At 34.4% G+C, this 16,944-nt stretch overlaps 1 protein-coding gene across 1 annotated transcript in view; it reads left to right on the plus strand.

Annotated features, from left to right (window-relative positions):
* The window catches only part of CEP120 (centrosomal protein 120), a 107,992-nt gene extending 91,365 nt beyond the window's left edge, over positions 1-16,627 (plus strand). The window contains exons 18-20 of the mRNA XM_021009556.2: positions 3,122-3,220; positions 12,407-12,552; positions 14,689-16,627. Of these exons, the coding sequence (XP_020865215.1) occupies positions 3,122-3,220; positions 12,407-12,552; positions 14,689-14,923 (480 nt within the window). The 3' untranslated portion in view covers positions 14,924-16,627. The remainder of the gene's footprint in view (positions 1-3,121; positions 3,221-12,406; positions 12,553-14,688) is intronic.
* The last annotated feature ends 317 nt before the right edge of the window (positions 16,628-16,944 follow it).

Below are 16,944 nucleotides of genomic sequence, written 5' to 3' on the forward strand. Positions count from 1 at the left end.
AGCACTATACTAGGTGATGGATATACAAAGACAAAACCAGTTACTGCTCTCAAGGAATATACGTTCTCTTTGGGGAATATAATCTGTCACAATCATAGAAAATTAAATGCAAAATATATGCAGAGTAATTTGAGGGAAAGGGGAAGAGTCTTATTTGAATGGAATGTTGAGTGTATGAATAAGAATAATATGCAAAAAGGTACGCTGGAGCCAGATTGTGAAGGACTTTAAAGACAAATAAGGGAAATTTCTCTTTTGTCCTAGATACAAGAGGGAGCTTTTAGATTTTCTTGAGTAGGAACGTGACATGGTCATACCTATACTTCAGGAATATTAATTTGGAAGTTTTATGGGAAGTGAATATAGATGGCAGAACAGTTAGGAGGCTGTTGCATTTGTCCAGGTAAAAGGTGATGAGGACCTGAATTGTTTTGTGATAAAGAGAGTGAGGCTGATGGCAAGATAATTTTTGAAGAACAATATCAGGCAACTGAGTGAGAGTGAACAAGAAAGAGGTAAGGAGGAATTTGAGGATGTGAACCTGAGTGAGTAGAAAGAAGGATGAAGGTGCCCTCAACATAAGCAAAGAAGTCATAAAGAGAAGAAGGTTTAGGGGAGGAAAGATAATGAGCTCTTTTTGGATGTTGAGTTTGTGAATGGGCAGAAAGAAAATAATAACATTAAGTGCCCTGGAGATACAGATAGAAAATCAATACAGTCCCTGTTCTCAAAGATAGGAAATATAGGAGGACAGAACATGGAGAAGGATTCAGCTGCAGGGTAGTTGGAAAGGCCCTCAAGGGCACAGCAGCAGGGCAAATGGTAACTCCTTTATTTTTGTTGAAGGAAACACTCACTATTCTTCTAGTCACTAGATTTGTAGCCTAGGAACTATACTTGACTCTTCTTTCTCATTTACCCCCCATTTCTTTCACCCTCATTTATATTCCCTGAGTTGTCAAGTCTCATCAATTCTGCCTTCTCTGAATTTCTTACATCTGTCCGCTTCTTTGTGTTCATATATCCACCACCCTAATTCAGGCCCTTATCATTTCTTACCTGGACTATTAGAATCACTTCTGATTGAGCTTTCCCAGCTTTCAGTCCTTCCCCACTACAATCCATTCTCCACCCAGCTGTCAAATTGATAGTCCTAAAATACAGATGTGACAATCACTTTCCTACTCAATGAGCTTCAATGTTTCTCTGTTGTCTCCAAGATAAAATACAGACTTCTTGATTAACATTTCAAAACCCTTTCAATCTGATTCCAAACTACATTTCCTGACTGAATATGCACTACTTTCACTCATGCACTGTATATTCAGGCTAGGCTGGTCTGCTTGCTTTTCCTGGTACATGATGTTCTGTCTTCTATCCTGGCTTTGCATGGCTGGAATGTGCCTTCATCCCCTCTGCACCTTGAAATTTCTGGTCCCTTCAAGGCTCAGCTCATGTACCACCTTTTTCAAGAGGTCTGTTCAAGGTGTGAGTGGCCCCAAACCCTTATTTATTTTGTATCTCTTCTTCATTTGTGTGTAGACATGTATTTCCCTGGTAAAATCTAAGTTCCTTGAGGGTGGGAACTCTTTTGTTTTTGTATTTGTGTCTTCCAGTACCTAGCACAGTGCCTAACACATGTTAGGTGTTTAATAAATATTTTTTGCTTGATTAATAGCATATAAAGAGCTGTGTAGTTGTTTAATAAACCAGAAAAAAAAAGAACCAATCATTGAACTATTAGAATTTTAGTGAACTTGTATACTAACTAACCCTTCCTGTTGAAGTGCAGAATAGAATATGAGCATTCAGAATTTCATTGCAAACCCCTTCGAAATCAGAAGAGACCAGTCTTATTCTGCAAACTTTAAAGAAGGAGCAGAAACAAACAAAAAAAAGTCTTTTTTTATTATTATGGTGCTTTCTCAAGTACTTTATTACTTAAATGTGGATGAATAAATTTTAATGTGAAATACAAAGTGCTATTTGTAAATCATAAAGACCCATAACAAAATAGTGAACACCTTACTTCTGATAAATGTGTGTGTCTGTTCGTGTATAGGTAACAAAATAGTTAATATTATCTGGAATTTAACTTTGGGCTTTTCCCATCATATTATTTACAGATGAATTTTCTGAAGATTGATTTTTTTTTTGGATAATGAAGAGTCTTCATTCTCTAAAAACGTTGGGAGTGGTGTGGGAAAGATTGGATTATTTTGCATTAAAAAGCTGGCTTGTTAAGTCACTATTTTACTCTAACAGGCACATTTTTACATTATCACTTAAATAGTAAAACTGTCTGTTGGCTTCATTAATTTGCTTGGTACGTGGTTTGCAACTTTGAGAAAGTACATTCCAAAAGCATAGCCAAGTTGGCTCCAGTTCATGCACAACAGATTGCCTGCTGCAAGTAAAAATAATCATTTTTTATTAAACAATTTTAGTGTTTTTCTTTATATATTTGAGAAACAATTGAAAACAAAAGCCATGCATATTGTCTAAGACATTTTTGCATTTTAGTTTGTGTTTACTTTAGAGCATTCTTCAAGTACCTTTTACTACACTTTTCCTTAGGAACCTGACTTTTGATAAAACATTCTTACTGTTTTATCTGGTCTAGGATTTTATAAAATACAATTATAAAAATAATCTATGCCAGCTCTCTTTTAATTTTCTTTTATATTATAGAACCAAATTCCACATAGAGGCTTTTATCCAAAGGAATAATTTGTTTCTAAGAATCCAGAGTGCCAGTTAAACTGGAATGCTAACAAAACTGCTTTTGTAATAGAAAAAAAGGAATTTTTTTTTTACGACACAAAAGATCTTTATATAATATACATATATTAAGCACATTTATAGTAACTGTCTGGAGGCTTACAGTAATCTAGGTCCTTTGTGTATAGGCTGTTAGACCATAAAAATAAGGCTATATTTTAAACAAGAAAATGTTCGTGTGCCATAATATTTACACTAAATTATATAACAGTTTTAGATTATGTCATTTGTTACACTACATAAACTCTTTTCTTTAGGCAGACTCTTTGTGTATATTATCTTTCAGTGATTGTATACTGTGGCATAGCGTTTCATTTGATATGATTTTAATTACTATTAGGTTGAACTTGAAAGAAAGTTGGAATCAGCAACTAAATCTAAACTACATTACAAGCAGCAATGGAGTCGAGCTCTGAAAGAACTTGCAAGATTAAAGCAGGTATGTAGCTCATTGAACTTTGTTTTTATTTTAATGTTTGATTTTTCTTTTTAGTTTTTTAGACTCATACATTTGGTATTATATTAGTTCTTGTCAAACTTCTAAAATTCGAGAAAGTTTATTTTTAGGTATAGGAATTTTTTTTTCTTCTTTTAAAGTATAGAGTAGTACTTTTCTTTTCTTGAAGCTAAAACCACTTGGCATTTCTATTTTTAACTGGGTAGCCATCTTACTCTACTCTCACCCATAGGATGTTGGGAATATGTCTTTATGGCCATGCACCAAGTCATATTTTCTTCTTCCATTTTTACTTATAACCAACTGCTGCTCATCTCCCCTTTTTTGGTGAGTTTCTTTTCCACTGAGAATATCAGTGTTTTTTTCATGTGGAAAAGAATGAGAATAATCAGTCTTCCATTTAAGGATATAACATGTGTTTAATTCATAGGGACATAGGACATTGCAGTAGTCTAGCCATGAGGGAATGAGGGTAAAGGACATGAACAGGATTGTTCTGTAGTTGGGAAAAAGTAAAGTGTGAAAACCTCGTAGTTTTTCTTGGTTTGTTTTCTTTTGCTTTTCTTTCCTTCCTCCTACTGAAAAACGGTAACGTGAAACAAAGAGCCTGCTAGCAGAGACATCTGTCAGAGGGACATTTGTGGACTATTTACAATTATGAGACAAAATATCCAAACACAGTTACTGATGGAAAGCTTTCAAAGGAATGTAGAGGCAAAGTGTATCCAGTGGAGTGGAGGGAGATTCTCAAACTCTTAAGGTCAAATAAGGTACAAACAAGGTTCTTTATTTTGAGACTAATCTCGGTGATCTAAACATTTGAACATCTTAAAAGTTAGTCAGGATTCATTTTTATCCTAAACTTGGCTTTTGTCCAGTATCTATATTTTTGTTCTGTCATATAAGCTATTTTGTTTTTTCCCCCCCAATCTTTCTTCATGATTATCAAATAGCATTTAACATGTACATGTTATGCTGTATTAAGTATGATTAAAGACTTGTCAGCTAACATTTACAAAGTACCACGATAGGGAGCTGTTTAAAAAAAAAAAAGCTAAACTACCTTCAAGGAGCCTACTATTTAGATGGGAAAATTAATAAAATAGTACCAACTGACTACATAAGTGCTGAAGGGACTGATGGCACAAGAGAGAAGAGTCTTAAGTAGTAATCAGCCTGTGTTACAAGAATTGAGAAACGAAGTTAAAGAAGCATTTTCTGATAGTCTTAGATGCTATACTGGGAAATATAGCTTTGATATATATATATATATATATTAGCTTTGATATAGTAGAGAGCCATTGTGAGTTCTTTGGCATATAGTAGGTGCTTAATAAATGATTACTGACTGACAAGACAAAATAAGTTAGTGGCATTCAGAGTAATACCCTATTCTTTTTCTTAATATGAAAAAAACTTCATTGTTGGGATAGCAGTCTTTTAAAAAGTTTTTTTAAATGTTTTAAAAATGTTTTTCAATTCCAAATTCTCTTCCTCCTTCTCCCTCTCTCTCCTTCTTCCCCCTTCCATTGAGAAGGCAAGAAATGTGATATTTGGTATAGTATTCATAAGTATATTGTTATAAGTTGTTCAAAAAATATTAGTACAATCCTGTAGCTTTATAATTTTGAATTAGAAGGAATGAGTAGATGAAAAATGACCAGCTTTAAAGCTGTTGGATTGTTCTAGGCAAAAAGTGCTGAGGACCTGTACCAGGGTATTTCTTGTTATGGCTATAGAAATTGAGAAGCACCTGTGAAAAATTACAGTTAAAGGGGCAGCTAGGTGGTGCAGTGGATAGAGCACCACCCCTGAATTCAGAAGGACCTGAGTTTAAATCTGGCCTCAGACACATAACACTTACTAGCTGTGTGACCCTGGGCAAGTCACTTAACCCCATTGCCTAGCCAAAAAAAAAAAAACAGAAAAGAAAAATTACAGTTAAAAAAACAAAGCAAAACAGGACAAGGTTAATAGATGTGAGGATGAATGAGAAAAGTTGAAATAACTTTGTTTGGAAGGCTAAGAAACCAAGAAGATTTTAGTGCAATAATAATAGAAAGTTGGGAAGTATGTGATTTGGGAGCAAAAAGATCTACTTTCTTTTAGTTATACTAATTTCAAGAAATGTCCTATATTCAACTGCAGCTAAGAAACTGGAAAGAATAAAGTTACAGATTTGAGAACTATCAGTAAACAGTATGGACAGTAAGAATAAGTAAATTTAATGAGAGGTTGAGTGAAAAATGTGAATTATGAGATGATGCGCACATACAGGTGGTGATAGAAGAAGAACAGAAAAAGAATGGCTGGGAAGATAAGAGGAAACCTGGATAGTTATAGTGTCATAGAAACCAAGGTAGAAGAAACCTAGAAAGGGGAAGGGGGAATACAGGAGGTGTTTCAGATGTAACTATGATAATAGTAAGGAGAAAACTGAGAAAAGACCCCCTGTTATTGAATTTGTCTAAAGAGGAAGTCATGGTAGTAATTTCAAGAAAATAGTAAATATGAAAGCCACATTGTGTTATTAAGAAAAGAATGGGTGGTAAGGAAATGGAGACGGTGAGTATAGACCACCTATTCAAAAAACCGAGTAATGTTATACAGACCAGTTTGATTACTGATCTCTTAATAGGGCAATTCACAGAAGTAAATTGTGCTCCTGCGCTATTGATTATAATGGTAAGGGAGTAAAAAATGTCTGTTAATATAAAGGAACAGTTTTGATCAGTTTGGTTAGGATAGACTTTATAGGATTTTAAGTCACCTTTGTCCAACCAACTTCTTCATTTTATAGATGAAGAAACTGAGGCCTCAGAGAAGGTAGGTGTCTTGCCTGAGTTCACACATAAGGGCCCAGGTCGCCTGACCCTAACTCAAGCATTCATTCTGCTACATTGCCTCTCTTGTTAATATATTTGAAGAAATGTGCAATAATATTACTTTACTTATAAGCAATAATTTAGTGGCAATTAAAATCATGACATGTTTTAAGTAATATCCATGGAAAAAAATTTCACCTTTTGAGTAGCATTCATAACTGTATATGTATAAATTGCTAAAAAAAATTTTAACAGAGCTATAGAATTTAAGACATGAGAAAGTAAAATAATTATGTTCTCTTAAAAAATCTAAAAAATTCATAATTGTTTAACAGTCTGTTCTCTACCATTTTGTACTGAAACTTAGTGTTAGATCACAGCTTGAGAAGCACCACTGTAGGAAAAGGGTAAAGAAACTCAGAGAATTGTGCCAGTGCTTAACAAATTGTGATGTTGTATAGGTGAAAGTTTAAGTTTGGACTTGGACAGGCTGTCACTTTTCATTGGTGTGAAAATCACTTCAGAATTTTTCCAAAAACTCTTGATTAAAAACACATTTATTGTGGATTGAATATAAAATTGGAATTCTTGATCTGTTTTTGTTCAGAGGATAGTTTGTACAATTTCTTGTTTAAATTGGATTAGTACCATGTTAATTTTGCATTGCCTCTGGTGAATAGCCACGGGGATGTAATCCATGCCAGTAATTTGTCACACCAAAGCCCTCTGGAAGACCATACAAAACATTTGTATCGTGCGGATTAGACGTTGAAAGCCCTATCGTAGATGGTTAATAAATGTTAATGACAAAACCCAGCTGGCAAGTTGTAGAAATGAGATCTAATGCTTTATGCCCATTGCCAAAGAAATGTTTAAACAGAGCTTTCCATTACTCAAAGGTGACCTAGTACAGTCAATTTGTGAATTAAAAAAGCATAATCTACTAGTTAAGTATTTAGAAAAATTCTCTTTTCATCTTCTTTGCCACCATAAAAGTCACTGTTTCCAAAGTATGAGATTTTTTTGTTCTTTGTTAACTTAAGTTAAACTACCGCTACAACAGTATAAAAATAAGTGGAACACAAAATGTTTTCTAACTTTGAAATTAAATAAAGGATACTGAGACATTCTGTTTGTTATCGTGGGGTGAAGTGTGACACTGGTTATAAAATGACATACATTATTGAAAACTTCAGAAGCAATTTAATAGTTTTCTCTTTTTTACTGCCCCCCCCATGTAGTAGATTATGTAGAAATAGTTTTGATATGTTGTTGTTTTTGTTTTTTTTTTTAATCAAAATTAATTTATTGAGAAAATAAGCAAGGAATGTTCCCCAGTGCCTCCTGTTCTGTGATGGGGTATGTATGTTACTTCTTCAGTGCACTGAACATTCTTTTAGAGTTGTGGGTGCCCTTTAGAATCTTAATAACCTGCCTATGTGTGAAGAAGGGGCAACTGTGCTTTTAAAAAAAAAAGTGAATCACTTTTGAAAGAAATAAGTAGTTTTACCTCTCTAATGTAGAAAACTTAATATTTTCATTATATATATGTATATATTAAAGTATTTTCTGAGAAAGGAAACAGTCCTGAAATTTTTGCATATAAGTTCTTTGCTATATATGTTTATTATAGATCTGTTTAAAAACAAGCTGATATATTAAGTTTAAAAAAACACAGACTTCATTGGCTGACATGGGTGCTATCTTGTCCAGTCTCTTGCTTATCCACTGAGAGTAATTAATTTGATTAATTTATAAGTAATTTAGCCAAAGATGGGATATAAATCTTTGTTGGAAAAAAAGTGGTTGGAAGGCCAAGTCTTGGTTAAAAACTGTGTCTTGAAACCATCCAGGCCCTCCTACTGACTTGTCAGCTCTGGGTTATTTTCAGAAAACTTGACTTGAGTTCCTTAGCTTCAGTTACAAGTTTTTCCCACAGACTTGCTTGGTATCTGTGAGTAGGAGAGTGAGTAGTGGCCACTTTTTAGCTATTGTTTAGTCTAGTATATATGTATGTTTACATCTTCCTTCCAGATTTATAGGCGGCAATGGTAAAATAAAGATTGTGCTCTCTTGGTGGAAGAGCTTTTTACCCAGAACACCTGGCAGCAGAGAGGATTTCTTTTGCTAGCTCTTAATTTTATTTTCTCTTTAAATGTTACATTAGTAAGAATTTTTTCAGTTATTCCCAATAAGTTTTGGAGAAAGGTGAAAATTCTTTAATTTTTAGGAAATTATTTTAAAGTTAAGTAATTCAGTTTGGGTTAGGTAAGAATCCTCAACCAATGACAAAATAAATTTCTCAAGGATTAATAGAATTTATTACTAAGAACCAAACTAGTCATTCAGTTCATTAGGTATTTATTAACTGCCATTTGCATATCGCCAATGAGATGCATCTAGGAAGTAGGCAATACAATAGAAAATATCTAATTTTACTATGGTTTCTTTGTTTTCATTTATGGGTTTGTAGAAAGGCAGAGCAATTTTACCTGTAATTTTTTTTTGTAGTAGCAAAGTGTAGCTGTTATTAAGATCTCCCACCACCACCACCACCCTTTCCCCATATAACTGTATTCATACATTAGTATAGTATACATTTTTATTTCATATCGTTATGAAAAGCATGAATTACTAACATTGGTAAGTCTACCTTTCATAAACCACTTAAAGAATAATTTCACTTTCAACAAACTTATTTACTTGGGAATTTCTAAAGTTAAGAAAGAACAATGGATTTGGATTTTGATATAGGTCATTTCAACACTGGTAAAACAAAGCTTGTTACAAGAAAGTTGTGCAATCAGAACATGTCAGACAGAATCCCAGCCCTGGCACTTGTTCGCTGTCTGATGTTGTCCCTCGGTGCCTTTGTCTTAAATATATAAAATGAGAATAAAAATATTTATCCACTTCACAGAGTTGTGAGAAAACTGAGCTATAAAGTGCTTTAGAAAATGTAAGATTTTAATATAGAAGACATAAATTGAGTCATTTTAATTTTATGCACATTTATCCAGAACTCTGCAGTTCTCTCAAAATATAAAACTCTAATGTCTTTTGAAAACAACATGTTAAAATTTCCATTTTTTAGTTTAGTTTTGATTTTTGGTCTACTTAAGGAAGATATTAAAAATGTGACTTCATGGTCAGCTTAGGTAAACCATGATGCCGCTGTAAAACTTCACTTCAGAAACCTTGATTTCATAGGTATTCTTTTACTATTTTAGATGCTCCTTTGATAGATGGTCTCGGTGACTGACTTTAGCTAAAGAATTTCGTATCATATAGTCATGTATTTTACCATCTTCCTGTCTCATAGGAGAGCTAGTAAAGGAATTTTTACAAAGTTTTACAACAGAACTGGTAAATCAGTTAACAGGAAGCAGGAATATAATTTCATAGTCCAATTTTTCCCAGTGGCAATTTTTTAGATGCTGAAGTATATGAAATAAATCAGTCTATGAGACTAGAAATAGAAAAATGTTAAAGAACAATACTAACCATATAACAGGATGTGTGGACTTAAATGTATTTACTCTTTTTTAATCCCACATCCCTCTACCTGTAGCTGTCATAGTAAAAAGGAAATTAATTACTTTTTTTTAAATCTATAGTAGACCCCAATAAACATTTATAAGAATTTTTTCTGTGCTAGGCTCTATGCTAAGCACTGGGGATACAATGAAAAGCACAAACTGCTCTAGCCTTTCAGGGGAGTCCTGCAATCACATTCTGATGGGGGAGACAATGTGTAAACAACTCTACAAATAAGATCTATTCATGATAAATTGGAGGTAATCTCAGAAGGAAGGCCTTAGCATTAAATAAAGGGGACTAGGAAAGGCATCTTATAGAAAGTAGAATTTTAGCTGATACTTGAAAAAAGCCAGGAAGTAGAGGTGAGGAAGATTATTCCAGACATAGGGGACAGTCAGTGAAAAAGCCTACAGTTGGGAGAAACTCAAAGGAAGCTGGTATTACTGGATCACAGAGTACATGTAGAGGGGAGTAAAGTATAAGAAAACTGGAAGGTAGGCAGGGGCCAGATTAAGAGGGGCTTTAAAAACCAAGCAGAGGATTTTACATTTGATCCTGGAGGTAATATGCAGTTACCAAAGTTTATCGAAAGAGGGGAGGGTTTATTGAAAGAAAGAGAAAGAGGTGTTTGACGTGTGCTTGAGGAAGCTCGCTTTGGTGGCTGAGTGGTGAATCAACTAGAGTGGGGAGAGGTGAGGCAAGGGGAGCAACCAGCAGGGTATTACAGTAGTCTAGGCATGAGGGGATGAGGGCCTTCACCAGGGAGGGTGATGGCAGTGGCAGAGGAGAGAAGAGGGGGTGTGTGTGTGTGTGTGTGTGTGTGTGTGTGTGTGTGTGCGCGCGTGCGTGCGTGCGCATGCAGGAGAGATATTGTGAAGGCAGAAACAATAGCACTTGGCAACTGGTTGGATATGAGTGGAGAAAGAAGGAGGATTTAAGGGTGACATGTAGGTTTTGAGCATGTGTGACTGGGAGGATAGTAATTGACATTAATAGTAAAGTTAGAAAGAGGGGAAAGCTTTAGGGGAATGATAATAAGTTCAGTTTTGGATGTGTTGAGACTCCACTGATTAGGTTTATATCTCAGGTCATTGATACTGAAATCAAGAAGCATTTAAGTTCCAGGCACTATGCTAAGCTTTAGGGATACAAAGAGAAAAACATTCACAATCTAACTGGAAACATCCAAACAACTATGTACAAATATGGTATATAAAGGATAAGATAGAAAGAACCTCAGGGGGAAGGCACTAGCGTTAAGGGGGACCAGGAACGGCATTCAGAGAAGGCAAGAGATGGATGTGAGGAAGGAAAGAATTACAGGCATGGGGAACAGCCAGTGAAAATGTAGCAGGTGGAGAGATGGCCATGTCTGAGGACAGTGAGGAAGCCACTGTCCCTGAGTAGCAGAGAACATGGAGGGGAGTCAGATCCTAAGAAGACTAGGAAGATAGGAAGGAGCCAAGTTGTGAGAGCTGCTTTAAAGGCTAAAAAATAGGCTTCTCTATTTGATCCTGAAGTTAACAGGTAGCCCCTAGAGTTTATGGACTGGGGGGAGGGAGAAAAGGAAACATGAGTGACCTGCTCCACTGGTGTGCTTTAGAAAAGTCACTTTGGCAGGTGAGTGAATGTAACATGTATTGAAGTGGGGAGAGACTTGAAGCAGAAAGCTATTGTAGATTAGAGGTGTGAAAGCCTGAACTAGGGCTATGTTTATGTAGGGGAAAGATGGAAAAATAGAGGAGAGATGTGAAGGTAGAATGAGAAGACTTGACACCAAATTGGATAAATGGTATGAGCCAGAGTGTGGAGTTGAGGATGACCCTGAGGTTGTACACTTAGTAAATGATGGTATCTTCACAGTAATAGGTAAATTTGGAAGAGAGAAAGTTTGGGGGGAAATCTGAGTTCTTTTTTTAAACATATTAAGTTTGAGATGCCTATTGAATTTGAGATATAAAAATTTTTGATGCAGGATAAACTCAAGAGAGAGGTGAAGTCTGGATATATAGATCTAGAAATTCATCTGCATAAAGAAAATAATTAAATCCAGGGTAGCTGATGAGATTACCAAGTGAGACAGTATAGCATGAAAAGAGGAGAGCCAAGAAATCTTCAAAGTAGGGATAAAAATGCTCAAAACCAAAATTTATGATCCTATAGACTTAAATGTGGAATTATGAGATTCTTATCGAATTTAACTCTTAGAAATTCAGTTCAGTCATTAAGTATTTATGAGTAAATTTGCTTTATTTTGCATTAGGTAATGTAGACAGTACTGCTGATGTTGCTTTTTATTGTTTATCATGTTCTGATACTGTCATTTCATAGAATTGTATTTATGAAGATTGTATTGTAGCTTCTATAATGAGAACATATAAGTGGACCTGCTATTACTCTGACTCATTTGATTAAATACTCAAATAAGTATGTGATTTCATCAGCCCTGGAGTTTGTGCCAGTGATACAGCCCATCCATGGCTACTCCCTCTATGCAATTGTCATCCATGTTCTACCAAAAATTTGCCACAGTGGGCCTACCCAGTGTACCGGAAGCCCTCCAAGAGCCAGTGGAACCCTCCAGCTGACTATAGATAACCAATATGGGACTCATAACCTATCACAGAAATCCTATTATAGTAGTCATCTGTTTTTCTGCTCAAAGAAATAACGTCACATGTGGTTTGATCTTAAAGGGACATACTACTATTTGAATTGCACAAAAAAAGATTATAATTTCAAGTCAAAGACTAATTAAAATGTGCTTATTCTTTAATGTTAAGTATTTAATAATTTTTTTTAGCGTGAGCAAGAGAGTCAAATGGCCCGTCTTAAAAAGCAACAGGAAGAGCTAGAACACATGAGATTACGTTATCTGGCAGCAGAAGAGAAGGACACAATGAAAACTGAGCGACAAGAACTATTAGATATAAGAAATGAACTCAACAGGTATGGTATAACTATTAACTCTTGAAATGAGAAACTGGCAATAAGGGATACTTTATGCTAAAGTAACTTTGAATTACATAAATTATAAGCAATTTAGATTGTAAGCAATTTTTAAAATGTCATATATGTCTCAACATTTGGGTGTTAATTGCTTCTTGACTGTTTTTAATGTTACCAAAGAAAGAAATAATAACTAAGAGTCATCATGCGTTCACTAACATATGTCAGACTAACTTTATTTCCTTTCTTAATATGGTTACTAGTTAGGTAGCTAAGGGCATGCTATGGATATGATATATCTTAATTTAATGTAAAAAAGCATCTGATTATATTGTAGAAGACCAGGCTAAATAAATATGTTTTAGATGATAGTACAGTTAGATGGATTCAAAGCTGATTGGACACCCAAACCCAAAGAGTGATGATTAATAGGTAGGAAGATGTAAGCCTGGGTGAAAGTTGCTGTCGTGATGAACTTAGGGTAGGCCACAGAGTTTCTTGGCCCTGTCCTGTGAAATATTTTTATTGTGACTTGGAAGAAAAGATGGAGGACTTGCTGGTCAAATTTGTAGCTAAAACAACTGAAAATGACAACAGAACCAAGATTTTAAAAGATCTCAATGCAGAATATTAGGTGAAACCAACAAGACGAAGTTTAATAGGATAAGTATAAATCATTCTTATGTTTAGATTTTTTAAAAAGATATTTAAATCCAGTAGAAGAGAGACCTGATATTACAGCGTGTCATGTGAAAAATAGCGATAGTAACCATAGCTGTAATGCTACACAATACAGCTTTTTGTTTCTTCTTTTAAAAGATAATTCATTATCAGGCCTCATTTGTAATAATATAATGTCCATATCAAAGGAGGATAATAGATTCTGCCCTGGTCAGACCACATATAGGAATATTGGGTCCATTTTTTGAGTATTATATTTTTAGAGTTGGCAAGTGCATGTGCAGAGGAGAGCTACCAGTATAAGAAGGGTCAGGAAAACATACGTTAGTTGAGGGAGCTAGAGTTTTTTAGACTAAGAGAAAGTGGGTGGTGATGATAACTATCCTGAAGGATGGTGTAATGATAATAATGATAGCTAACATTTTTATAGCTCTTACTATGTGCCAGGCATTGCTAAACTCTTTACAATTAGTATTTCATTTGATCCTTACAACAATTCTGGGAGGTAGGTGCTATTATTATCCCCATTTTACAGATAAGGAAACTGAGGTAAACAGAGGTTTAAGTAACTGACTTGCCCAGGGTCACTCAGCTAGTAAGTTTTGAACTCAGGTTCTTCCTGACTCCAGGTCCAGTGCTTTACCCACTGTAACACCCAGCTGCCTGTTATAGAAAGAGTGCTGGATTTTACAATCAGGAGAACCTCTTGAGTCAGAGAATCCCAGATCTTTTGTTACCTGCGTGACCTTGGGCAAGTCAGTTCTCTTTGATTTCCTCATCTATAAAGTGAAGGGGTTGAACAGATAAGGCCCAAGTAAGGTCCTTTGTAGCTCAAAATCCTTGATCCTCTGATTGGTTATTCTGTGGAAAATATGAGACAGGTATGTTATGTTCTTCCATCGAGCTGAGTTAGCACTGATATGTAGAGTAAGGTTACAACCTGTCCAAAAATGAAATGAACTGAAGCACTGAGATCTCTGTCATTAGAAGTCTTCAAGCAGAAAGTATATAATTAATTTTGTGTCTATCTTCTAGCATCCCTCCCAACTTTTAAGGATTAATGATTGTATAAAGTTTGACTTACAGAAACAATGTAGTAGCAAGGTACTCATGTCAGTTCAGTTGAACATATATATTAAATGCCTTCCGTATACACAGTATTGTGCTAGATGCCAAGGGTAAAAGATACAAAACAGAACCTACTCTCAGGGGAAAGACAGGTATGAAAATACCTATTACAAGGAAAAGTGAGATCCAGGCGAAGTATGTCCTTCAAAAATTAGATGAACCAAAGAGACCCTGACATTTCTTAACCTTTCCTTTTTTTTCAGCCTTTGCTGACAACTTAATTTAGCATGACTTCTTTTACTATCAAATAATTTGGAATGTGGTTTGTAGATACCAAAATAGAGAAGTGGTTTCCTATCAAAGTGGAATTTGTTTCTGTTTTATCAGGTTAAGGAAACAAGACTCAGAACAGTTCCAGAATTCCAGAGAGATTGCAAGTGGAAAAATGGAGAGCCCGGGTGGAAAAGCTTTTGAAGAAGATTTGGATGATTATCTGACTCGCTTAATAGAAGAAAGAGATACTTTGATGAGAACGGGTGTGTATAATCATGAGGATCGGATAATAAGTGAACTGGACCGTCAGATCAGAGAAGCTTTGGCCAAAAGCAGTACCAGTAATTAATAACATTTGGAAAAATCTTTGCTAAGACTTTGAATCTGAGTTCTAATTTCATTGTAAAACTCTGAAAGCAGAAAAATGTTTAAAAAGCTGTTTTCTTTTTTTCACATCCATGAAAAGTTTTTTTGTTATTGTATAGTATTTATTTGGTTTTTATTTACTTTAAATCTATTCTACCTCTCCCACAGTGGTTTTATTTGTAATTTCTTTTTATATACTCATTCACTAAGCAACTTTTCAGTGTTTCTCATAATCTATCATTTGATGGCTAACTTTCAAAATAGCTTTTCACTAAATTTGTCTAGGGAAAGATGACTGCAGTAATTCCCAGTGACATAATTTTGTACATTGAGCCAAAAAAATATATGTTGCACTTTATAAATGCTGTGTGCTGTTATGTATATGTAAATATCTTAAAGTTGAGACCAGTTTTAAATGTAATAAGTTTTGTTTTAATTCTTTTTAAACAGTATGTCTTTTTTTTCTGCAGATGTGTAACAGTTGCAGATAATGTCTTTAAGCAGGAAGCAGTATGTTCAATTCAGAGAAGCCGTGTTCAGTAATAGGCAGCAAATAATAAGTACCCAATCAGTCTATTTGTTTTAATACAATTTAAAAGGTTTTTTGTTTTTTGTATTTTTTAGTTACAAGATCCATTGGACTCATGTTCACGTTTTTTTAAGTATTTTACTCTTAATCTTTTAGAAAAACATCTTGTTATACTTGTTTTTTCCTTCTAGTCCCACAAACAAGATGGAATTGTTTTCTCTTAGAATTAGAGATAAACCCTTATTTCAGTAATAGTGACATACTAGTGCAAATCATTTTTTTCCTCAGTGGGGAAACACATTTTAAAGGCTTCAGCTGAGAAAATAAGTGAATGAAAATCGATACTAATTTGTCCCCTCCGTTTTAGCCTTTTTTTTTTTAAAGTAAATGAAAATACTTCATTGGACTTCTCTATATAGTGCCAAGTCTGTAAAACTCCAAGTGTTTCTTTCTGTTGTTTTCTTCAGAGCCAACCATTGTACTGATTCAGAACTCTTTAAGTTTTAGTTCCCAGAACAACATTTTTCACCTCCTTTAAACAATGTATTTTATCAGTGTACTCAAAATTTTTATAGCAAAGTTAATTATTTAGGTCAGTTTTATGAATTTCAAAATGGGGTAATTTGAAAATTTGACCCTTTGGGGAAAGATATCCTACTTACCAGTAACCCCCATAAAGTCATTATAGAACATTTTAAAGATCAACCTAAATTTCTTTTTTTGGGTAGAGGGGTATAACTTCTGAAAAAGGATTATTACAATTTTTATTTTTATTTTTTGGACAAAGAGTCGCCTAAAAAACAACATGACAGTAAGTAAATGTAAAAGTATGAAAATAATGAAAAGGGGATGGTGAATATATGAATCATAGGATTTTAAAATATTAATTATGGTTGCATATTTTCTGTGATTGATTTTGTGCCACTTGAATGGAATTGTAATCTTTTTTGTGTGTTTGAATGAAAACTTGTTGAAAGTGTTGTCATTATTTTCTTTCAGTTTCTCTGTGTGTTGAATGTGACAGTTTTCAAACACCAGAGGGGGCCTAAGAAGAAAAGGATATTCTAAAATGAGTGTGTGGTTTGCTTTGCTTTAGGGAAAGTGATGGGTTTTTTCCTATGTAACTTAACAAATAAAATCAGAATTTTGAATTCTTAAGTAGTATGTTTGTATAATTATGTGCCTTTTACTTCTAGATTGTGTGGGTGAAATGTTCTCAGTAAGTTTAGTTTTATGTCCTTTTTGTATAGTTATTTTTGTGTTTTCGGTGCTTAGGCTACAGATACTTTTACTTATAATGGTGAGAGTCTAATATTTTAATATTTTTTGTGGCCCTTTCAGCATCAGCCATTTTATATGCAAATAAGTCTTCTCTGGAATTGTGGATTATGCCTTTAATGGTAAGAAAACAAGATAGTAACAATCTCTTTAAGTGCTTTTCATGAGAAGTAAGATTTGTTTTTTTAAAAAATTTC

This window comes from Phascolarctos cinereus, unplaced genomic scaffold (assembly GCF_003287225.1).
Source record: "Phascolarctos cinereus isolate Bilbo 61053 unplaced genomic scaffold, phaCin_HiC Scaffold_4;HRSCAF=312, whole genome shotgun sequence".
Classification (NCBI taxonomy): Eukaryota; Metazoa; Chordata; class Mammalia; order Diprotodontia; family Phascolarctidae; genus Phascolarctos; species Phascolarctos cinereus.